The following is a 17,576-nucleotide window of genomic DNA, read 5'->3' on the forward strand; positions in this document are numbered from 1 at the left end:
AAGGTACACACTATATTTTAAACCCATTTTGAACTAATGTTATCTCCCAAAATAATTTGTATCTGACGGGCCAACAGAGCAGAAGGCTGGGCTTAACTTTTATTTAAGGGGAGCACCCTTGCCCCCCTCCCCCTTCTTCCTACTTAGCTCTAACGGGGTTGGTTAGAGATTGAGTAGACATTGGATTGACAAGTCCTTACCCTATTTAAAGGCTGAAATGAAAATACAATTCTCCTTAATTTCCAAAGAAACCGAAGTAGCCCAATCTTTGCTTCAAGTATGGTTACGGGAGATCATTTTTTTCCTTATTGTTTTTTTTTAATAATGCTGGGTTTTCAGCAAACTGGCAGAGATAACACCTTTAATCTCTACACAGATGTGCATAGAATAGGTTAACTATTATGCTGTTTTTACTTTTTATTAATAATACTTCTAATGAATATATATATATTTTGTTTTTTATACAGTGAAACCTTTTCTTTTGTCCTGACAAATATTGACAGCAGTAGGAAATTTGGTTACTGCCGGCGTCTTTTGGTAAGTTTTATTTTGCTGAAAGTTAACCCGTATTTTATGAACGGTGAGATTGTGTTTATACAGGCCTGCCAAACACGAGAGTCGCATGCGGCCCAGAGTTTGGGAGGGTGTTGTTTGGCCTGGAGGGAGGGAAGGAAGGAGGGGGTTCTTTGACCTCTTGGGAAGTAATAACAATTGGACAGACAGGTGCTCCTCCGATCAACCTAATAATCATATGAGAGAGAAGCAATCCTGTGGTGCAAATGGGATAAAGGTCAACATAGAGCACATAAATGTTATCCCAAAGGGAAAAACACGCAGGTTACCGCGTAATTGCACTCAGACAGATAATTGTGAAGGAATATATAAGGAACTGTAATGTCTCCAAGTCTATTACTTATAAGATAAGTAACACAACTCCCAATGTACATATATACATCTATATATATGATCTCCTCTATACACAACTTCCAATGTATATGTGTGTGTGTATATGTATACACATCTATACATCTATACATCTATACATCTATACATCCACGGACGTAGCGCCTGGTTGTCCCTAAATCCAAAGCTGTTATAAATGATACTAAAGTAGACTAAATCGTGGAACTGTCCAGAATAAGGCTGAATAAATAATAATTATGATACACCAATAAACACAATAATAATCGAAAATTCAAGGCTATTGTGTGTAGTATAATTTCTCAAACAACTAGTCTCTATACCATAACAATGAATAATTTAAAAAACCTAAATAATTTAATAAAATAATATTTAAAATCATAAAAAATAATAATAAATTAATAGGACCAATTGATGAATGTCCAGTTCGGTCCCAAAATGTACTCTTCAAGGTATCTCCTGCCCGAATAAGCTACCTGAACAAGCTCCTCGCCCCTACCAGCTCCTACCACCTGAGATCAGACTCCAAAAGACTGTTCATGGTCCCAAGGATCAACAAAGTATCCGGCCGCTCCTCCTTCTCTTACCGTGCACCCCAAAACTGGAACAACCTACCAGAGACTCTTACATCCACCACCAGTCTAAGTTCTTTCAAATCTAAGGCTGTCACACATTTTAATCTGGTCTGTAACTGTTTCATACGCCCATAATATATATTATCTTTAACTGTGCATGCAATGTCTTTTATATAATATATACCCTGCTCATTTATGTAACTGTATTTGTAAATATGTATTATTTGTCTTCACTCTGTGCCCAGGACATACTTGAAAACGAGAGGTAACTCTCAATGTATTAATTCCTGGTAAAATATTTTATAAATAATATATCTCAAATGGAAATATTACTGTATGCTCATTTGCTTGTCTTAGACAGGTCTGCAACCTCACCATTATCACACAGCACTTCCACTGCAGCAAGGGATTTTGGGAAATTACATGCAAATGAGCACACAGTGCCACCTTTTGTCTCAAGCTCACATTACATGAACAACCCTTAAGCCAATGCATGCTGCTTTAAACACAGCTTTTAAACATAGCCTGGGATGAGATGCAAAGCCAGTTAACCCACTCATAGACAGACTGTTTCGACCTTGTGGGTCTCTTCAGTGTGAGGTTGGTTGTACTGGCTCTGCTTTTTTGAGACAGAGTAGGTATTTGAAAGTTCTTCGCCAGTGACACATCTGGGAGAAAATCCTGACACATGGTATCGTAATGTTTACAGAGATTTCTGTTTTATGTTTTATCCTGTTATTTTAAGAAGCTGTTCTGCATTTACTGTAATTGTATGTTCTTGTAATACTTTTTCTCTAATCTAAGAGATATATATATATATATATATATATATATATATATATAGTGCTTAGATTACAGAAAAAGTATATACAGGCATACCCCGCTTTAAGGACACTCACTTTAAGTACACTCGCGAGTAAGTACATTTCGCTCAATAGGCAAACAGCAGCTCACGCATGCGCCTGTCAGCACGTCCTGAACAGCAATACCGGCTCCCTACCTGTACCGAAGCTGTGCACAAGCGGGGAGACTATAGATCCTGTTACACATGCATTATTTACATCAGTTATGCACGTATATGACGATTGCTGTACAGTACATGCATCAAAAGTGGGAAAAAGGGAGTGCTTCACTTTAAGTACAATTTCACTTTACATACATGCTCCGGTCCCATTGCGTACGTTAATGCGGGGTATGCCTGTATATATTTAATAAGTGATGCTTTTGGGCTCTGAATGAACTTTTGCATTTTTTGGAGAGAGTACTTACATATTTGTACACACTTTGCTACAATACATTTTTGTGTGTTAAGTGCATATTTTTTTTCTATTATAAACGGGAACCTAAGACACAGGCATATTAAATTTACATAGTTTATTTGCATAATTTCTCAAGTGGTGGAAGCGTATAGATATGATTGCAAATAGGTATGGGGTTAATATTGACTCATTGAAAGTTACTTGCAGAGGAGAAAGGTGAGTTGACTAGAGTAGCAGTGTGTATTAACACTGGTTTCATATCTAAGTCACGTGCCCACTGTGTGCTGTTCGTGACATATGGTATATGGGAACGAATTTAGGGTAGATGTTGTCACGGTAGACCAGGACTCTTACCACCATTTATATTTAAGGGATCAGTCAATAGACAAAACAAGGTAGTGAAATAAAATGAGGTTTATTTGGAGAAGACCTCGGAAATACACAGAAATACAAAATACAAAAATATACACACTTACTGGGGTCTGGGGAATGAGATCTATCTTTCCTAGGTGCCGGGACCCGCTTGCATGGGCTTACCCCGAACAGAACCTTGTTCCGTACGTCCTGGACCGAAATCCAGCAGAAAATCCTTACCGGGACCTAGTCCTGAATCCCCTGGAACCGATTCCGGCAGAAGATCCAGACCGCGACTGCTAGTTCGATTTTGAGTTCTTGGCCGCAAAAGACGGCACTCAGTCTCTGCGAAGCAAACTTTTCAAGCTTCAAAACGAAGCCGGTACTCTGTTATTTCGAACAGAGCAACTTTGAAAAGCTCGCCGAAGCTTCATCGACTCCCGATTGGTTGCGCCACTCTTTTTCCTGGTCAGCACCTTGCATACACTCCTCTGGGCTATCCCCAGAACAGAGGGGGGGAAGGAGCAGCCAATAAGAGAAGGGGAATCCCTCCTCGCCAGCCAATAGAAAGAGGGGCTCGACCCTTGGCTGACATTAGGGGAGTAGGCGTGCCACATAGGCGCGAAAAGCCGGGTGAGCGGGAAATGCGATTTTAGTCAAGGATCAGACTCTATGGCTGCATCCTTTTTGGCTAACTCATTGCCACCTGCAGAGCCGGGTCCACTAGGTCTGGCACTGACAAAAGGGTGTCTGTCCCTTTGTAGTCTGGACCTGGCCATTCACCTTTTCTCACTCGCCATGTGGTTTCACACCTCACGACATCCTCTCCCCTTTGAACTACGGACCCTATAGACTTGCTAGCACCTTATCTGGTTGCCCGGGCAAGCTACATAGAGCCTTATAATAATGTATAAGACATTGAAACACATTTTAATACCTGGGGGACCTTGGGGAGACTCGTGACTGTGCTGGATATAGGGCAAATAATATAGTGTACACTGTGCAAAGTAAATGTGGAACTGAGCTTGGTTCTTTTGTGTAACGGGTGCTCACCACAAACAGGACGGGACCGCGAGGCTGAGGTGGGGACCTACAACCGCGTAACCGTGTCCGAATTGCAGAGTCATAGTTGTGTAGCTGGGTCAGGGTAGGAGAGGTTAGAATGGTCATGGTACTAGCCGTGGTCTCGGGTTGGAGAAGTCGGGTGGTCGCAGTGCGTAGCCGGGTTCCAGGAGTAGAGAAGGTAGAAGTCCAATAGCAAGCCAAAGTCAAAACAGGAACAAGATAAACAAGACAGGTGCAGGCAAGCAGCAGGATGCTTTTGGGGCAAGCACTTTGTCACATAAACAGAGGTTTATGCTCAGCCAAATTGGAGGAGGACTTGGTGAGCATAAATAGGGCAGGTAACCAATAGCAGGTTAGCACAAGGCTGCAAGGTAATGAATGGTGACCCGCTCCTTCAGACGTATTCAGTCCACCGATAGGCAGGGGTGGGGAGAAGAGCAGGTGTGGCATAATTGCTGAGAGCATGCAGTATCCCAAAGCCTGGTAGCGTGACGTGCGTCACCCATTTTGTTACGGGGCAGAGCCTAATCTCGGTATGTGCAGTGTCCCCCAGCCTGGTAGCGCGACGTGCGTCATCAGTCTTGTCACGGGACGCGTCATAGGGGCGGAGCCGGGGTCCAATCCTCACAGTATGTCAGATCACTTAATAGATAGAAATAATAAAGCTCATCCAATCAGTGGCTAGTGTGTGTCTTCTTAAAGCTCTGCCACCAAACACTCTCCCCCTTGACAATCTCTACGCGTTTTACAGCTCAATGCCGCTTCGTCAAGGGGGAGAGCGTTTGGTGGCATAGTACCTGAAAATTCTACACTCATTCCTGATGATACCGGAGGGGGGGAGCGCACCCGGAAGTGACGTTGGACGCCTGAGAAGCTGGTGAGGAGAGAGAGAGAGAGTGGAGCGGTGCAGAAGGGACTCCCTGGACTGCACAGGACTGCAGAAATAGTGTCCGAATCCCCAGAAAGGCACAAAGTACTCAAGCCCAGCTGCTTCACCTATATTTATTGCCTGTCATACATGCATAAAGTGTGAGTACTTGGTGTATATGTTGGTACTAAACTTTGTCAATATTGGATTGCACTATGTCTCGTTTCTTATTCTGAGGGAATACCCACATACACCAATTTGGGAGAACATCTGTACCCGTATATCCCTGGAAATCGCGAGCAATAACAGCATTAAGATAACACACACTAGCCACTGATTGGATGAGCTTTATTATTCCTATCTTCTAGTAAGTGGGTTGACATATGAGCCAAGCTCAGTTCCACATTTTCCATATTTGCTTTGCACAGTGTAAACTATATTATTTTCCCTTTTCTGGGGTGATCCTGCTCCTTCTGGAATTTGGAGGAGTGACTTTGAAAAAGAGGACTTTTGGAAACAAGTCCTCACCGGAGGTTTTGAGCTATTTTTATACCCAGTATCGATCACCTATGATTATTTGTTTTTTCTTATCCACTTTTACTCACTTGTATGATTTAGTGTGGGAGCGCGTCCATTTTTTTTGGTGTGTGCTGGATATAGGACTGGGATATCGGGGCTCGAAAATCAGGAGTCTGGGGGACACGGGGCAGCTCCGGTGTAATTCTACTCGCGTATCGGCAAATCATGCCTGCACTTCGGGTAGAATTAAGGTACTACCAGTAGCTCCGGTTCTCGAACTCTTGCAAATAAAAGAACTGCATTCTTACACAAATATCCCACCTAAAACTCACACACTCAAAGATTCATGTGTCTGGGGTACAGGGAATATGAAATAGGAAAAAACAGGGTCATTTTATTTTCCAACATGTTTCGTCCCTGGTCCCTAGCTTATGGAGGTAGCAGGGACCCTACAGGTTCAGGGGTAACCAGAGGGCTTAACCTTTATTAGATATCCTGGTTACCCCCTCCTGCCACAATTGTTCATTTGAAGGACCTTTGTGAAGGTGAAAAGTGGGACAGCTTGCGAGCTGTGTATTAACCCTTGTCCCATATGCAGGTCACATGCTCACTGGTGTGCCGTACTGACACGTGGCATGACATGTTTCCACACGCCTGTATAGGGAAGACTAAACTCACAATGTTTCTGATCTTTATATAGGGTAGCGCCTCAAACTCACCCCTGAAGATCTACCTAATTATTTAAACACTTGATTTTAATTATATCCTTAATTTAGCTGCTAAAACCAGGGTTTCACTTACTTTTGCACATATCCCGACTCTTCATTACTCATTGTTTAATTCATCCACATTTTGTTTCAAATGAGATGGAATTGATATAAACCCTATTGGATATTTAAGAAAATACTGGTCTTGATTCAAGAAGGTTACCATGGCAAAACTATGGAATTTCCATAATTATCATTGGGGTTCACAAATTTTTTCTTGCAACTGTAACCTGGGATCTCAGGAGCTGCTGGTTTCTCGTCCTCGATTGCGTTACTTTTAACTGATTGGTTTGGCGCATTGCAGACAACTGCTTGGTACTGTATATTATGTTTTGGTCTTAAGACTAAATATTCTTGGTGACCACATGTACCCTACACTGTTGGATCCAATGGTGGGATTGAAAATTTGTAATAACCGGTTCTTACCGCGACGGACGGCGTCTACCAGCATCTTTTCCCTACATCTCCTCAAAATGGCTGCGCTGCATCACATAGCACCACATTGCATGACAGCGCAATGCCGCGTGACGTCATGTAGTGTCTCATTGCCATAGCAACGGATGTCACGTGATGCGGTGACGTCATGTGGCGTTCCCGTTGGCATGGCAAAGCGGCACCATTTGACGCCGTGCGGCCAAATTGAGAAGAGATATGCAGGGATTTAGATTTTTTTTTAAATGGCAAAATTTGTGTGTGACTGATAAGATGACTAATACAGTATATGCCTTTTAAATACCTTAAATGTATTTTCAGCCCGCAGGAAGAGGTTCTCGTCTGCCTGAAGTTTACTGCATCATCAGCTACCTGGGCTGCTTTGGACTATTTGCAAAGGTTCAACATTTTGTTTAATAAATATAATTATTTTAATTTCCCAATACACTTTATCAACATAAGGATAGAGTATAACCACTCACTTTGTGCTGTAAAGATTTAAAAAATGACAGCAGCATTCCACTTGGGGCCTTCTTTTTATATATTTATTTTTTAATCTAACCTAAACCAGGTATAGTGTCACGGAACTCATCAGTGGTTCCTCAATAAAAATATTAAGAACAATATAAATGGTAAGACCATTTAAAATTATTCGTAAAAAAAAAAACGATTATTCATATATAGTAATATTAACCCATTCAATTGAACTATGTGAAAATCAGACCGCTATAATATAATTCTATAATCTATAACAATATAAGAAAAATTAACACGATTGTGATAATTTGAAATGACTAAATATTCATACTGCATCTGTTGAATATTAAAGCAGCAATTCTGCCTTTCCCCCCTTTAATTTGACTGTTTCCAAAAAAATATATAATCTCGTGTGTGTGTGTGTGTGTATATGTATATATGTGTGTATGTGTGTATGTGTGTGTGTGTATATCTATCTATCTATATCTGAACCCCGTTATAACGCGGTGCTCGGGATCCACCCAATACGACCGCGTTATAACCGCGATAGAGAAAATAAATTAAATACACAGCTGAACAAAGTTCCTGAGCTGAACAAAGTTTATTTCAGCCTCGGGGACCCCCTATTATCCGAGATACAGGCCACTGTACGGGGTGCCAGTATCCCTCTGCTTTTACATCCCACGTGGATTTTAACATGGAGGTGATACCGGGGCCTGTAACTCGGGAAGTAGGGGGTCCCCGAGGCTGAAATCAATTTTGTTGAGCACATGAGACTACCTGCTCACGCACGCTATGAATAAAAATAAAATGTAAGCAGCTTATTATTGATAACTTAATTCGCAAGTATCTGGGAGACCGGGGAGGGAATCCCTAAAGCTAAAAATAGCGCAATTTAGCTCTAGGGGACTCCCCATGTCCCAAATCATAAATAAAAAAAAGATTCAACTATTCATAATAATTTGTGAAATTACGTCGGCTCTAATATAATTGCATATTATGTTATAACAATACACCATACTAAGAATTTGAAATAAACACATGACGTAATTATTCATATACTGTATCTGTTGAATATTTATTATTCATAATAATTATGTAAAACGTCAGTCGTAATATATTAAAATGATGTATAATATAGGAGTATTAAATGTGATTAAGCCCATTTGAAACAACTATTTAAAATACTTTTAATGTTTCTACAATATCAATATTAAAAGATATATATTCATAACGTTTGGATTTCTTTAATCAAAATCAACAGAGTTAAACCCGTAATAATAATAAAGAGTGTCTGATTATAAGCACGGCCCCATGCTTCTAGTAAATTGCGGTTTAAAGTGTAGGCCGCTGTATCAGAGAGACTTTGCTCCTGTTGTTTCCTCTCCAGAATCCTCTGCTTCTTTGGCCCTCACTTATTTGCATCATTGAGGACAGTGACCTCATCAGACTGGCATTACAAGTTTCACATGTTACAACTATTTGCCATCTTGGATTTTCTCCCACTTAGAAAGGTGCGAGGGACTTTGAGAATGGATGCTAGAGTGACTTTATAAAGGGAGTACACGTAACAATAATCTCTTAGTTTGTGGTACTTTAACCCCTTGGCTGCCAGAGGTTCCTGCAACACTTTGTCAGGTTTGATTTCAACTGAGTACTTTTACTTTTCTTTGAAATGTAAATCCTATTTCTGCAGATACTCGAAGAAGTGGAAAAGAGGCGGCAGATCTCGACAGCGGTTATTTACCCGTTCATGCAGGGGCTGCGAGAGGCAGCTTTTCCTGCGCCCGGGAAGACGGTGAAGATAAAAAGTTTTATTCCAGGATCTGGGACAGAGGTGGGTTAGTCAGGGCAAATGTCAGCTTTCCTGGGGCCCAGGACTAGAGTCTCCACCTGGGCCTCGTGTTGTGGGGTGGAAGTGTTTACTCTCCCCTGTGTCGGCGGCCATGCGAGCCCTCCCCCCCCTTACTCTTCCCCCATTCTCTCTCTACCCCCCTCTCTCTCTACCCCCTTTTCTCTCTACCCCTCTCTCTCTCTTCCTCTCTCCCCCTCTCTCTCCCCCCTCTGTCTTTTCCCCTGCTTCCACTTTCCCTTCCCCCTTTTTCTCACTCTTCTCCCCCTCAACTCTCTCCCCCCTGACACTTTCTCTCTCCCACCACCACTCTTTCCCCCCACCACCACTCTCTTCACCCAACCCACACACCCCTACTCTCTCCCTGGGCTGACATTCTGCATTGGTTTTACTGAATCTATAGCCCATGTTTCACAAAAAACAGACTGAAACAGTTGAAGAGCCAATATTCCAATATTCTGTACTTTGTACTGTACATAAGTTTTAAATGTATTTTTATAACCTTGACAATTAGTCTTGTAATAACCTAACACAACCAGTTAATATAAAAACATTTATTTAATCATTCTTTTCATTTAAAAACTTTCTGATGTGTAACAAAGTTTAAAATAAATATTCCCTTTTACATGTAATTTTTTTTTTTTTTTTGTATGTTTATTTCAGATAATCGAACTAACACGGCCCCTGGATTCACGATTAGAACATGTTAATTTCAAAACCCTCATGCAGTGCATAAGTTCTGAGAAAATATTACAAATCTTTGCTTCTGTTGTTTTAGAGAGGCGAGTCGTATTTTTCGCCAAAGATCTAAGGTAAAAATGAAACTCCTTAAACCTTGAAAATTCCCCCAAAATATAATCAGTTAAGATTCAATACCCCTTAAAGTTACCTGATCTCTTGAAGTGTAAACATTATCTGTAATAAGCAAAATACTAGTGCCATAGAGCTTAAAAATATATCTAGCAATCACATTCAAGGAAAAATAGACATAAGCATAAGAAATGGCATTATCACTATCTTCCCTTATATTGGCAATAGTTCTAATCAAAATAATGCTGCGTCCATAGACACTGCAGCCGTGCGGAGGCTGAGGGAAAGCAGGTGCTCTCCTTGGCCTTAGTACGCGCGCCGTCCGGGGGGCGTGTCTATGGGCGGGCCAGTGACGTCACGGAGCTGGTTCGCCCTCATTGGGCGAACCGCTCACGTGACCGGCCCTATGGCGCAAGAAATCAGTTTTGACTGATTTCATGCGCAACGCGCGCCCGCCCGCTGTATAGATGCGATCACTGCCTTTAGGCAGTCTGATCGCTCAGCGCGGTCTGCCCCTCTATGGACGCAGCCTAAGTTCTCTCAAAATGGAGGCCTGTATAGCGTGTCCAATCCTCCAAGTGCTGCCACTCCATTTGGCTTTCTGCCGAATAACCCTTGCACCACTGCGCGAGTTCAAAATATTCTCTTTCTTAGGGGGTGCAAACAGAGGAGACAAAGGACAAAATTCCGTATTCTATTTCAAACAAACAAACAGTATCTTCCCACTTGAAGATTAGGACGGTTAAAACCGGGGCTTGTTCCCACTCTGGCTGGTCAGTTTAGCTCCTCCCGCTATGTTCTGAAGAGACCCCAGAGGAAAGAGAATAAAAATTATCTAAATATATTCTTCAGGCTCCTGTGTAAATCTAATCTTTTCTGGTAATTATTTATCTACAGAATTTCTTTTATGATGGCAGCATTATTACTTTCAAGTTAAACCGCTTAATAATAATAAAATAAAAAGTCCACAAACTATTTCTCTGTACATACCGTACAAGAGTTTACAGAGAGACTTATGACAAATGTTTTAATGACTATGAAGTAATTTCCAAGTTTAAACAATTCTTAAAACGTATCTTGTCTGAAATATTTAAAATAAGTTGTCAATCAATGAGCTTTAACCCATTAAACATGTTGCTGCCATTAGGTCACTTTATTCCTACGTGAGACTGACCCTTTCAACCATTAAACATGTCACTATCGTTGTCACGTTGTTCCTACATGGAACAGGCCCTATAACTTATTAAACATGACATTGTCATTAGTCACCTTGTTCCTACGTGAGACTGACTCTTTAACCCATTAAAAATGTTACTGTAATTAGGTCACTCTCTTACAGTGGCTCAAAGATATTTTATGAGCAACTTAACAATGTAATTGTCATTCGGAAGAATGCAGAAATTGTCCTACTGTACATATAAAATACCCTCACGTGTGTGTTTTAAAATGGGACCATTTTTGGAATGCGCAGCATATGCTCTAAACAGTTAAGAGTATATGAGTAACAGCTGATAAACATTATATACTATAAAACTGATTAATGAATATAGTTACTGCCATAAAGTACACAATCTTTAGTCTTAGTTTTATGCATTACTGGAGACACTTAAAGGATCACTCCCGTGTAGGAACAAAGCGGCATGTACGTTAGTGGCATGTTTAATGAGAATGTCACTCCCCTTTGCCCTCCCCACCTCCCCTGTGGATCCCCCCCCCCAACCTTTCGCCTGTTCTGCCCTTCCACAACCCCTCCTCCCCCTAACCTGTTTTGCCCTCCCCCCACCTTTCACCTGTTCAGCCCGCCCCCCCCACCTGTAATCTGTTCAACCCTCCCACCCCCCCCCACCTGTAATCTGTTCAACCCTCCCACCCCCCCCACCTGTAATCTGTTCAACCCTCCCACCCCCCCCCACCTGTAATCTGTTCAGCCCTCCCACCCCCCCCACCTGTAATCTGTTCAGCCCTCCCACCCCCCATCTGTCATCTGTTCAACCCTCCCACCCCCCCACCTGTCATCTGTTCAAAACCTGTCATCTGTTCAGCCCTCCCACCCCCCACCTGTCATCTGCTCAGCCCTCCCACCCCCCCATCTGTCATCTGTTCAGCCCTCCCACCCCCCCACCTGTCACCTGTTCAGCCCTCCCACCCCCCCCACCTGTCACCTGTTCAGCCTTCCCACCCCCCCCACCTGTCACCTGTTCAGCCTTCCCACCCCCCCCCCACCTGTCACCTGTTCAGCCTTCCCACCCCCCCCACCTGTCACCTGTTCAGCCCTCCCACCCCATCTGTCATCTGTTCAGCCCTCCCCCCCACCTGTCATCTGTTCAGCCCTCCCACCCCCCGCCCCCCACCTGTCACCTATTCAGCCCTCCCACCCCCCCCACCTGTCATCTGTTCAGCCCTCCCACCCCCCCCTCCCCACCTGTCAACCCCTCTCTCCTTTAGTGTTGAAATAGAAAAAGTAATGCTACACTTGGGTGTGTAAATTGGTTTCACACTTCTAAACCCCTTCTTTGTCTTCCACAGTATTTTATCCCAGTGTATCCATGCTGTCGTTGCTCTCCTGTACCCTTTTACATGGGAGCACACGTACATCCCAGTTCTGCCTCAGGTTTTATTAGACACAGTGTGCTGTCCGACGCCTTTTATGGTGGGGATTCAAACCCAATTCCTAGATCAGGTTCTAGAGCAGCCCATGGAAGAGGTACGTGCAAAATATTCTGTGTCTTTTGATATACTTCCTGGTTGATTTTATGTGTTGCTGATTATTGCTATATACAGATGTAGCTAGCCTTACTGTTTTCGGTGCGGTGACCAAAACACAGGAAAGACGCGTGAAAGGGCCACATAGGGGTAAAGTGACTTGTTTACTGGATTAAAAGGTGTGTGTGTGTGTGTGTGTGTGTGTGTGTGTGTGTATCTTTATTTATATAGCGCCATTAATGTAACAAGAAGGTTGTTATGGAAAAACGGTTATCATTTGGGATTCACAAACTTTTTTCTCGTTGATGTACAATGTACATATACATATATTGTAATGTATATGGCTGATGAGGGGTTAATGTGGATTACAAATTGTTTTAAATATACTGTACAAGAATTGTTATTTGTTTTTATAGGACAGATCAAAACTAGAGATAAGGGTATCTGCTCTTGCCAGAAGGGATTGAATTATAGGTACAGTACATTCAAAGACATTCTTTGGAGGGTTCAGAGGGTGTGACTAAGAAGGTATTCCAGAAAGATTAAATATGAAGATATCATGGCCCTGACACCTATTCTGAAGAATAACGAATAGATAACAGTTGCAATGAGATGGATGCAATAAGGTCAAATCCTTCATGTTTAGGAGGTCAAATGGGACAGATATCTATTTCTAGCCTAAATTTAGGCATAAGTTGGTCAAAATTTGTCTCGTTAGATTTAGCAAACTCGCCTGAACCTATTGATATGAATTACATTATTCCAAGTATTATAGAAATGAAGATAGGAGCATGTTTCTATATTCAGAAGACTTTTTAAAGTCTAAAGAAAGGTGTTTTTTCTTTTCTTTAGTCGCACAACTGTCATGAGGGCTGATTGATGGGAATCAATGAAGGGGCGGGTTTCAATGCAGAAGGTTTGGGCATAAAAGTTGGCATGTGTGAATAGAAAATTATATTTCAACTAAGGGAGTGCCCATGCTGGAGTACGTGAAATCTCAATTTCCACTCAAGACCATTTAAGAAAAGATCTGATCAATGCAGACAGTTTCATGAAAATAATAACTATATTCTTGTAATCTTTTTCTGTAATCTAATCACTGTATTATATATCTGTATTAGATTGGAAGGGGTGATTTGATTGCGGAACACTTTGTGCGTTTGAGTGTATATATATATATATATATATCACCCCTTCCAATCTAATTATGTCAATATCCCAGTAATCAGAAAAAATTTGCCTTTGGTGGTGCTAAGGACAAGTAGCATATAAAACACCCAAAAAGAACAAAGCAAGTCCTCTATAAAGCACTCAAATTGACAAAAATGGTATGTGAAAAAGCAAAATGGACTTTATTAGTAATTTACAGAAAACACAAACAAACACAAAAAGTAGTGATACCGCTATACTCCTGCTGAAAAATATGCTGATGCCCCCCAAAAAAAGAAATATATAGGTAAAAATAACATATATATAAATATCCTAATACAGAAAATATAAACCAAATACCAATGAATAAATAAACTATACCTCAATAATAAATGACTATCAAAAAATATAAACTAGTACTGAGCTGTGCTAAACTGGATAAGGACTATATAATTGACAAATACCAATTTAGCCGAATGTAATGGAACTAAGTAGTCCTGATATACTAAAGTGCAATGGATTAAATAAAAAAAAACATAAGGACACTGTCCAAGTCACAATAATCCAGAGCATGAGATCCTGGTCAAATGACCACAGAAAAAGTCCAGTAACAAAATATGAAAGTCAAACAAATAAATGAGTATAATATAGTGTCCAGAATGGAATTTATATATAATAAATTGGTATTGGGAAGCAGCAGAAAATAAGATAATACTCATCAGCTGAGAGATGTAATCTGATTGCTGTAAAAACGCCTGGTATCTTGTGTACATTTCATCTGCTTATCTTGTAAGGTCTAATACATCAGCTGTAGTATGTATGCTCCAATATACACGAGCAGGATCGTTAAGGCTGTAAAGCTGGCATATCCAGTACAAGGATGGACAGTCCCCGGTAAGTAAACAAAAGTAACAGCCGGCTTCAAATCCACCCACGACACTCTGCAAATATCTGCCAACCAAGAAGACAGCACTCAGGTGAAGCAGGACACGAGGGGGGTTATACACACTGCCGTGTGTCTGCGTCGCGTCAGTCACCGCCAAGTAACCCCCTTCACGATATCCAACATATTAGCAGAGCAGCTGTAAAAGATCCTTTCGATAGGGCAAAGCAACAGTTACCAGCTGATCCAGGACACAGCACTTCATTAACCAGAGCGTGAGGGGTCATATATACTACCGTGTATCCATGTAGCATCGGTCACCAACGGACAGCCCCCTCCATGATATCTGGCATGTCCGCGAGATAGCAGATTTTCCGCAATGAAGCAGTAAAGTTTCATCTAAAGTAAAACTACTTAAATTAAATTTCAATTATAGGTGGAGTTCCTCATACATTAAATATCTGGGAGTGAATGTATCGGGAAACTATCACTCATTGTACAGACACAATTACCCGACTATCTTCGGGAAAATTAAAAAAGATCTGGACAAATGGGAAGACTACCAGATCTCATGGATCGGGAGAATGATCTCGGTAAAGATGAATATACTCCCCAGATTGTTATATTTTTTCCCAAACACTCCCGATCCGTGTACCAGGTCCTGAATTGAAAAACATTCAAAATAGACTGTTCAAATTTATTTGGCAGGGCAGGAGGCCCAGGGTCGCTTGGTCAGTTCTTATGTCATCAAGATCAAGAGGGGGCTAGGGAGTGCCAGATATAACAAAATATTACCAAGCAGCCCAGTTAAGACAAACGGAATTGTGGAATGCGGACCCGAACCAACACTGCTGGTTAGAAATTGAGTCCCACTACGCTAAAACGCCTTCTCTGCCAGCTTGTCTGTGGAGTATGGATGTTATTTATATTTGTTATTTATATGACATGTATTACTACTGTGAAGCGCTATGTACATTTTATGGCGCTATACAAATAAAGACATACATACATACATACATACAGAGGTGACATGCTGGCGCACAAATTTGAGTTAGGTGCAATGAGGCATACTTGGGAAGTCTGGATAAAATGTAAAACCAAATTTAAGCTATCAGATACAGGTTCGCAGCTCACCTCGATTCTCAACAATCCTAAATTCCCCCCGGGATGTGAACCTAAACAACTTGACCAATGCAAAGGGATCAGAGCGATCGCCGACTTATTGAGCAATGGAAGGCGGCTGAGCTTTCAAGATCTGCGCACCAAATACGAAGCACCAGAATTGGGCGCCTTCAAATATCTCCAAATTAGGCATTTCCTACAAAAACTGTCCCCAAAATTAGAATTTCCCCCTCTCACAAACTTTGAGATGTTGTGCCAAGTCGCCACTCATCAAAAAGGTCTAATAACAAAAATTTACGCTGGAATGGAGATACCAGCGGGCCCCCCGCACATGAAAACATGCTCAAATGGGCAGCGGAATTGAACACAGTTATAGGCAGAGAGGACTGGGAAGACATCTGGGACGCTGCGTCAGGAACTTCCATATGTACCACAACGAAGGAAAATATTTATAAGATTCTGTATCATTGGTACCTGACTCCAGTGAGACTAAAGCAAATCTACCCCCTGGCTTCTGATCTGTGTTGGAGAGGCTGCGGACAAAGGGGAGACATGGCCCACATTTGGTGGACATGCCCAAGAATACAGAAATATTGGCTCAATGTGCAAACTTTAATAGAAGAGGTAACCAACCTCACAATACCCATTGATCCGCTGACCTTCCTACAGGCCAGGCCAATAGAGGAAATTGACCGACCATATAGGAAATTGAAATCCTTCATTCTCACTGCGGCGGGATGTGCAGTCGCGTCCTCCTGGAAGAAGGTGTCGCCCCCCTCCTTACAAATGGTAAGAAAAAGGCTGAACAAAGTCATGCTTATGGAGAGACTAACTGCTTTCCTTAAGCGCTCAACAGAAGGCTTTTATAAAATCTGGGAGCCTTGGCTTACCCACTGACTTCATATAAAAATCACCCCACCAGGCCTTGGTCATAAGAGAAGGCCTCCATTCCAAGTGTACGAGTCCTGGCCACTGGACCCCTCCCTCCTCCCCCCCCCTTCCCTCCTCCTCTTTCCCCTCTCCCCCCCCCCCCCTCTTTCTCGCCTCACTCTTGCCGGTTCACTTTGTGGGCCTGAGGTCTCGCCTCCTCTGGCGAAGCTTTTTTCTATCCTTAATACTCTCTAATAAAGAAAAACCCATGTTGTATTAGGCCACTGTTGCATTTTAATGTATGTAAATTATATAACCTGCCTAATAAAAAAAGTTTGGGGAAAAAAAAGAGTTTAATCTAAGATAATTTCTGTAACAAGACGTAACATTGTAACTAGTAAGTGTATTTTCATAGTATTTTGTAAATCAAGCTGTGTGTGTTCATTGTGTAAATAAATTACAATTTATTTTATCTTCTGCTTTGCACAATCAAAGGATCCGGGTATTAAGGTGTTAAAAGCATTGGTCTCCTGTGACAGGCTAAGTTAATTAAAGATATTGGGTGGTAGCTCCCACAAGCTGAAGGGTCTTTCCCCTCCTTGTAGATAAGAGAGATCGAAGCTTGCAGCATATTTGTTGGAAAAACAGAGTCAGCCATAATAGAGTTGAACAACCTGAGCAGATGGGGGGGAAAGCGAGTCACTACATTTTTTATAATATACATTTGAAAACCCACTTAGTTTTTCACACACAGCTTCTCCATTTTGGCTTTATTTTTGTTAAATAAATCATGATACGGTGCAATATGACATGTGTTGTTATTCATCTGAGGTTGTATTTACCTAATTTTTAGATCTGCTAAGGAACAGATGATTGTTATTATGTCCTGATATGTAAAACCATGGAATTCAAAGAGGGTGTATAGGATTTTATCCATATGGCGCAAATCT

At 41.6% G+C, this 17,576-nt stretch overlaps 1 protein-coding gene across 3 annotated transcripts in view; it reads left to right on the forward strand.

The window, feature by feature from the left end:
- The window catches only part of DENND2D (DENN domain containing 2D), a 57,167-nt gene that overhangs the window by 22,573 nt on the left and 17,018 nt on the right, over positions 1 to 17,576 (forward strand). For all 3 annotated transcript variants that reach the window (XM_075614103.1, XM_075614102.1, XM_075614104.1), the window contains exons 4-8: positions 468 to 537; positions 7,082 to 7,159; positions 8,934 to 9,074; positions 9,753 to 9,901; positions 12,426 to 12,603. In XM_075614103.1, coding sequence (XP_075470218.1) covers positions 468 to 537; positions 7,082 to 7,159; positions 8,934 to 9,074; positions 9,753 to 9,901; positions 12,426 to 12,603 — 616 coding nt within the window. The remainder of the gene's footprint in view (positions 1 to 467; positions 538 to 7,081; positions 7,160 to 8,933; positions 9,075 to 9,752; positions 9,902 to 12,425; positions 12,604 to 17,576) is intronic.

The sequence above is a fragment of the Ascaphus truei genome, chromosome 9 (assembly GCF_040206685.1).
Source record: "Ascaphus truei isolate aAscTru1 chromosome 9, aAscTru1.hap1, whole genome shotgun sequence".
Lineage (NCBI taxonomy): Eukaryota > Metazoa > Chordata > Amphibia > Anura > Ascaphidae > Ascaphus > Ascaphus truei.